Source organism: Cucurbita pepo, chromosome 12, assembly GCF_057944985.1.
Source record: "Cucurbita pepo subsp. pepo isolate OVF chromosome 12, ASM5794498v1, whole genome shotgun sequence".
NCBI lineage: Eukaryota > Viridiplantae > Streptophyta > Magnoliopsida > Cucurbitales > Cucurbitaceae > Cucurbita > Cucurbita pepo.
Genome location: NC_141809.1, coordinates 10,797,306 through 10,804,930, shown reverse-complemented (window position 1 = coordinate 10,804,930; position 7,625 = coordinate 10,797,306). Strand labels below are relative to the sequence as shown.

The 7,625-nt window shown below is 38.3% G+C and overlaps 1 protein-coding gene across 1 annotated transcript; it reads right to left on the bottom strand.

Annotated features, from left to right (window-relative positions):
- Nucleotides 1-2,185: 2,185 nt before the first annotated feature.
- On the bottom strand, nt 2,186-7,359 carry PRD1 (putative recombination initiation defect 1). The gene is made up of 9 exons (XM_023691967.2): nt 6,899-7,359; nt 6,698-6,807; nt 6,432-6,607; nt 5,674-5,949; nt 4,621-5,584; nt 3,828-4,533; nt 3,445-3,725; nt 2,706-3,369; nt 2,186-2,493 (listed from the first exon to the last, which is right to left on the bottom strand). Exons 1-9 carry the CDS (start codon nt 7,346-7,348, stop codon nt 2,284-2,286), a joined length of 3,837 nt encoding a protein of 1,278 aa, XP_023547735.2. The 5' UTR covers nt 7,349-7,359; the 3' UTR covers nt 2,186-2,283.
- Nucleotides 7,360-7,625: the final 266 nt, after the last annotated feature.

The window sequence follows — 7,625 nt, the reverse complement described above, 5'->3', positions numbered from 1 at the left end:
CGTGGGACATACAAAAATAAATTATATGAGTACTCACTCAATCATTGTTTATTGAATAGTCAAACTTTGACTATCTTTGTTTTTCTCTCATCAAATCAATGAATAAATATCTCTTGTATTTTATTGAGTTGAAAAAAATATTACTTGAAAAATATTATTTAACTGAAAAGTTAGCAAATATAAGAATATAATTTAGTTATAAAATTAAAATACAATTTTATTATATAGGAAAAATCATAATTATGAAATATGTTGTCGCATATATTTATTTTTTTCGTGAAATTTAATAAATTTGTATATTTAGTGTGAAAGGATATCGAATTATTAGATTTTAGAAGTTACACTTTTTGTTCCTAAGGTTTGGTTTTGGTAGCATTTTAGCCTAAGTTTTGAGTTGGTGACTCTCTATTTTATTTAAAACAACATTTTAAAATATAAGGTTGTCGTGACGGTTACTAATTTTAACGGTGTCCAGCATAAGGAGCTCCCAGAGTATGCTCGCTCGACAAGAAAAGGGGCACAGTGGTGTGCAAACTGATCAGTGAGTTCACACTCGCATGTATGGCCTGTGTGTACAGTATATGGTACACATCTAAGTTGCTCGTTAGGATAGTGCCGTAAGAAAATAGACTGATATGATAAGTCTCATCATTGTATTCACATGTTCTTGTTGCATTACCTCTTTAGGCGGGTCGCTTACTGCGTATTAATACTCAACTATGTGCTATTACATTTTTCAGATAAAGGTAAGGTGCCCTGTAAGGCGGACAAAAGCATCGCAAATCCCAAGATCGTGTCACATGCATCAAATAGATTTGCATTTCAAATTTAATAGTAAAGGTTACCTATATTTTAGTATAGGTTTTGTATTTGTATTGATAATATAAATTAGTATAGGTTGAATTATAATTGCATTTAATAAATTATAAGTTATTATAAGTCATTTAATTTCGTGTTGTTTTTTTTTATTATTTGTATTTGTTTATTCTCGGAGTAATAAATGAGGCCTGAGGTTAATGTTAAAATTAATTTCATATTATAAGATTAAAAGTATGGTTATGACCTCAAATTAAATAGGAAAATTTAGGGTTTGTATGTAGTTTAGTTTACTATATATATAGTCATTTAATATATACAAGCCAATAAATAAACCTCATCCAATGCAAACTAAGCCTTCTATCATTTGGAGAAATTAAATTTTAAAAAAAAAAAAATTCTTCTCATCATTAATATCTCTTCGTACTAGATTGTCACGACTCAATTTTTAAAGCCTTCGAAGCACGGATCATGAGACATTTAAAACATAAATACATACATATATTTACAGTTGTTACGAACCTAATATTACACACAAAATAAGGATCAAACTCTTAATAATGTCCTAACTCGAGTTAGGGTACTATAGCTTCTCGAGTATGCAGGGACCTAACGTATAACTACTTCGTAAAGGGAAGAAATCGTGAAATTGGTCGATTTTGAAATTTTTGTTTACGCAACCTGATGAAGGTGAACACATGTCTAGCAGAGGGGCAATGAGTGTGTCCGACCTTTGATAGGACAGGTGTTAAGCACTTGCCAGCATATTTCGATAATATGAAAAGTATTGGCCCGAGCCCATCTTTGGGTACTTACAAGTCGCTCATCCATGGTTTTGCTGCAAGTGCTAGGTTTTAAAAAGCTACGTTTTTCATCAATGAGATTAAATAAATCAATGACTCTAGAAGTTGATGCTTGTTGGTTTAAATGATGGAAATTCCTAAAAAACAGTGAAGAGGCAAACGCTTCCCTGAAACTTAAGGGTAGGGAAAATAAAATTTGGACCTACCAAGAACTCATTGATCTAGTCTTTGAAAAGCAGAGGGCAATTAGACTGAAAAGCCGACAAACTAGCTTATATCTGTTACGAATCCTTTGAATATACCTTCAAAACTAACAATTTCTTTGTTCGACATTTGAAGATTCTATTGACATGGCTAAATTAAGGGTAGAGCTCTAATACCAGGTTAGAAATCATAGATCTCCACAATGGTATGATATTATTATCTTGAGCATAAACTCTAGTGATTTTGTTTTGGGCTTTTCCAAAATGCCTGGAGATATATTACTTACTTATAAACCTATAACCATTATCTAAACTAGTGGACGTGGGACTCTCTCCCAACAATCCTCCAACAACCTTTAAAAATTTTGAGGGAGATAACTTTTGCATCAAAACCTGGTGGGGAGATTTATACGTTCAAAACTACGATCTTTGTTTTTGTGTGCTGTAAATTTGATCGAAGATTAGCTGGTATCGTTCTCAGCTAAAGCCGTAAAAAATAATTCTATTTCCTTCAATAACCTTTCATTCTTGTGTGAATCTGATTGAACCAAGTGAATAAGATACTCACAAACTCCTCCTATATCGCCATCCACATTAGCAAACACATTTCCAATGTCTCTCTCTGTTTGGGTTTCTCCATCATTCCCAGAGTAGATCTGCTTCCTGCAACTCTGCAAAAACCAAGCTTAAATTAAAACCTTTCAAGTTGTTATTTCAGTCAATAAATCAATTACAATATTAATGATCCCTACGCAGAAAGTTGGAGAACTAAAATATACATATGAATAGAAAACATGCAAACCTAGTTTCTTTTTCTTCAACCTTTTAATCTTTTGGTTCAATTATAATGCACTAACAAATATAATGTTCTAGGAAACGTTACCTGAAGAACGGAATTCAGGCTGGAAATGTGATCAGCCTGCATGAATTCAGAGTTCAATAGCCCCCGAAAAAGAGACACCATCTCCGGGCTCAAATTACTGGCTGTGACATTTTCAATTATTCTGGAGATGCATGCCTGATCGAATATTGATTGCATCCACCCAAAATCCTTCTGCAGCTTCAATAACGCCACTGCTACAATAATCGCAGGTTCTTGACCAGCGAATGCATTTGAAGCCAAACATGGAAGAGATATGGAATCTGCCAATTCTTCAACGATAATCCTGCACCACTTATTCTTTACAATTACCCTCCTCTCCTGCATATTCATTTCTTGCCACCCTAAAACCAATGATAAACACAGGCTGCAATTCGTAGCAACACGATGGTCACCGTATACAACCAGGCCTTCCAATGTTGCAATTACGGACGAAAGGTAATTTGTTGTACATCTCAACTCCTCCTGTTTGCTAGTTCTCTGCTCTGAAATTCGAGTGAATAACTCGAACAGGCAATATGAAACCACGAGTTTAACCGGGGGAGATCCAAAATGCAACAGTCTACACATATCGTGGCAGGGGATGCCAATGAAAGAGAGCTGAGTTCCATTGGGTTGGCCAAGATTGTCTTGCCAATCGACAGCTTCGGGCAGAACAGCTTGAAGACTGAAAAAAGTTTAATGAAAAATTAGCGAACTTTTGTATAAAAAAAAATGGTTGCAACTGGTAGGAGACACTGACCTTCTCATAGAAAAGTAAACAAGGAAAAGGGCAAGAATTACAGTTTTTCCCATGTTCGTTCCTTCATGATCATCCATTAAAGCAGGCCCCTTTGAGCAAGCTTCATGCAACACGGACTTGGTTGCAGATGCAACAGGAGTGTGGAAAAGAACGGATTTTGAAGCTCCAATGAGTCTTCCATTTGTTGAGTGGTGCAGAATCAAGGATAAAATGGCAACAACTAACAGATTTTCAGGGGTCCACCTATCCGTTATATCAGTTGGAGAAATGCAGTCGAGCAGCTTCCAAAGAAAAAGGGGAATTTTACAATAATTGCATAAAACGATGATCAAGCAAAAATGATTGACATAACATCATCTACATGAACACTGAGACATGGTTACCTTCACAGTCACCGCAAGCCAAGCCTCATCGTCGGAAAGAATTCCAGAATGTCCTGATTTCAAAATGCTGAAAACCAACAGTAAGACAGCTTTAAATGTCTGTTGAGAGTATGAACTTTTAGTATCGTAAAAGAGGAGCTTTATTGCATTTCCTATGCCATGTACGCATAATTGATCTGCAGAACTTGGATAGATATTCACGATGGTTGACACAAATTTCACCACCGAAATGATATCATGTTCGACACCTTCCTCAACTAGCTGTTCTAGCAAGCGTATGAGAATGATTCCCGCATAATTTTCTCCTTCAGCAATTAATTCAGCAATTTCTCGCACACCAATAAACTGATTGTGGACGGTTGTGGTACCGGTCCCGTTCGGGCCACAAATTTGGCATATTTTAAGAACCTGATTGCATAGTGGGTTTCGGATTTTCTCTTGTTTAAACAACCATTCTAAAGATGATCTGTGAATCCTTGAAGAATGCATATCCCATTCACTTTCAGCCACCAGTTGGAACAGTATCCTCTCGGCTTCTGGACTGTAGGAAATGTGGTGACTAGCATCAGCAACAGACCTACATAACCCATATACATTCACCAGTTGTGTGACTGTAAATGGGTCATGGTATCCACATAGCATCCCACTTTTGCTTACAAGAATATACTGTTCCAGAGATGCTAAAATCATCTTCTCATCAGCAAGTCTGGCAAAGAGATACTCTAGTGGTTAGTACACAGGCAACAGAAATATACCATTAAGAGAATATAAAGAAGAAACAAGAGTGGGTTACCTATCATCGTGTAATGAGCTTGCATATAGTAACAGCAAAATGGAAGATTGACAAGAAGAGAGCTCCAAGTCATTGGAGATTTTCTGTCCGAGTAGAAACAGCAAATCAACTGGATCAGATGGCAGAAATGATATAGCTTCTCTAATGCATTGTGCGGAATCATTTCCGAGGAAGACATCCACCAGAGAACTGAGCATTAGATATACTCTCCATTTCATCTTTTCAGAAGGAAATGAGCCTAGACATCTAAAAGAGAAACTGAACCAAGAAGCCGATAGAAGTGTGTTAGCAAAATCTATGGTTCTGATGTCAGGATCTTGGAGCAAAATCGAATGAAATGTTTCCAGTACCCCCAAGACAGATTCCTCTTCAACTACATCGATAGTTGCCAAAAGCCAATGTAATAAATGGGTTGTACATATATCAAGAGCACAATTTTTCACATCTTGGGTGATGCTGTCGTCGATGAAAGTTTTGACCTGACTATACACATTGAACTCCTTAAGAAGGTATAAAGAATGTAAAAGTTGAGTAGGCTGTGTTTCAAATGTACTGAGACAAAATAAAACTACCCGCTCTAATACTTCTTGTACCGATGCTGCTAGACATGGCACCCTATGAGATGGAGACTTCATAATCGTGACCAAGATTGCGCAGGTTGTTGCAAATGTGTCTGGGTGTATACCCATCTCTCCAGTCACGTTCTTACGGAGCATACTCGTCAAAGTATGAACTAGTTCCTCAATGTGAGATGCAGACACTACTCCTGGACACTGAGAAATGCATTTCAAAATGAGACCAAGTGTTTGGGTGTGAACTGGATGGAATGGAACTTCAGCAACATGACGCAGCACTGGAATTAGTGTTGCAAATCCCACCACAAGCCTTCGACTGAAGGGCTGTTCAGCTCTTGAAAGAAGATCAAGGGCCTGAAGACAAGCTCTTGCCAGGGGGTCCTTACCTTCTGCAACGTTCAACTTATTTCATTATCCTAGAATTTGATGTATTTAACAACGGAAGAATAGTTAGATATCTGTATCTACGATTGCTCACCTGAAAATCGTACTATCTCAAATACATAATCCACTATGTTTTCTTCGACCAATAGTTGGATCTGCTTAATGGAAGTGCCTTCTGTGGACAAATAACAAATTATTAGCTCCAGAGTACTAAGTTGGAGCTCTCTGTCTGACGAAAGCAGAGGGCCTTTGATAGCCTCAGCAAACAAAATATTCAAAGGGAGTTCATCTGCTTCCTTCTCGTTAAATTTTGAATAGAATTCATGTTCGTTCCCTAAGAGCCCTCTTTGAGCCAGAACAGTTAGAAGGGCTACAAAAACAAATAAATACCCATCAGATAAGAGAAGATGAGAAATGAGGAACTGAACTTCATCTAGATTAAAAGATATCATCAAAATTTTAGGAATCACGACTCTCCACAATGGTACGATATTGTCCACTTTGAGCATAAGCTTTCATGGCTTTGCTTTGGGTTTCCCCAAAAGGCCTCACACCAATAGTGATAGATATTCCTTACTTATAAACCAATGATTATTCCCAAAATTAGCCAACATGGGACTCCCTCCCAACCATCCTCAACGCCAAACTCATACACCACCGGACGCGCAACAAATTATGAAGCAGAAAGAAAGTTTAGCCTAATCAACAGAAAGAAAGTTTAGCCTAATCAAGTTCAAAAAACTTTACCTCATATGTCTTATTGCATTTCCACGTTTTATCCAAATGAACTATCGGACATCATCATGTTCAGTCTAGGAAACACAAGAAGAGGTTCTAAAGAAGTTGACTAACCAACACAGTTCAATCTGACATCATCATTTTGAGTTTTCATGAGCGCCTCCAGAGATAGGTACAGAAGTTTTGGGCAATATGCAGAGAGAAAATCAATTTCGGTGCCATGATTTGATGCATATTGAATTGTGGATAATTTGTATAGAACAAAGAGTATCTCTCCCCGTACCTCCTCGCTGCATATGAAGATGAATTCAGAACTTGTCATAAAATGCATATGCAAATAGTAAGATAATTTGCCTCTTCCGAATTATTCAGTTTATCACCTCGGTAATTCAAGGCCTGCCACGAGATTTGATACGAGGCCATCGTTGCTCTTAATTTGACCATGGACATTTTTCGTCCGATAGTTTAAAAGCATTCCATAACAATGGAGCTACAATGAAGGAACAAAAACCTCTCACTCTTCTAGCAACGAAATACAGAACTGACTACGGAATCTAGAACAGTAGAAGAAACAACATTACCATATACACCTGACGCCGGCTCCAAGCCAATGCGCCAGAAGAAAGCCGATCGGAAACTCTGGCGAGAAAGTCATCGCAAAGAGATCCATCACCGTCAGCTTCACTCACATCACAAAGCTCACGAACAAGATCAGTGAGTTGGCGAGCAACAGGATCGTCGTCGAAGGAGCAGAGCGCGAGGACGAAGGGAGCTACGACGAAGTGAGAGTGGAAAGAGAGGAAGGTGCGGAGGAACGGCGGCTGAGAAAGAGCCTGGGAGAGCTGGGAAAGAGCGTAGGAGACGTGAACAGTGGGAGAGAGGGGATCGGAGATGAGATTGGAGAAGCAGAGAAGGCAAATTGAGCCTCCTTCCTGTGTGTGGAGGCAGAGCGATGATGGGTGGCCATGGGAGCATGATTTTGGAGGAATGGATCGATCATCTTCACCCTGCAGAGAATGGGCGTGGATCATTTCGGGTAATGAGATGGGAGTAGGTGTTCCAAATTTTGGCGCGAAAACGGTTGAAATTTTTTCAATATATACATGGTCAAGGGTGTAGTCCGGGTTAGGGGATTTTTTTTGACCCAACCTAAAAGTTCGGGTTGGTTGTATTTGTGAGTCAACCCAACCCGAAACTTTTCCCAGCCCAACTCAACTCTCTATTTTCGGGTTGGGTTCGGGTTGGGTCCAGTTGTTGGTTGGGTTGTCAATTTTTTTTTTTAAGTTTTATTTATCTACCATCTATAAT

Bases quoted from the DNA above. Each gene is read 5' to 3' on its own strand.
- PRD1 (XM_023691967.2), bottom strand. From the start codon at position 7,348: ATGATCCACGCCCATTCTCTGCAGGGTGAAGATGATCGATCCATTCCT. The intron at 5,950-6,431 runs GTTAGTCAACTT...TTGTTTTTGTAG, and splicing joins TGTCAGATTGAACTGTGTTG to CCCTTCTAACTGTTCTGGCT. The intron at 2,494-2,705 runs GTAACGTTTCCT...TGGTTTTTGCAG, and splicing joins GCCTGAATTCCGTTCTTCAG to AGTTGCAGGAAGCAGATCTA.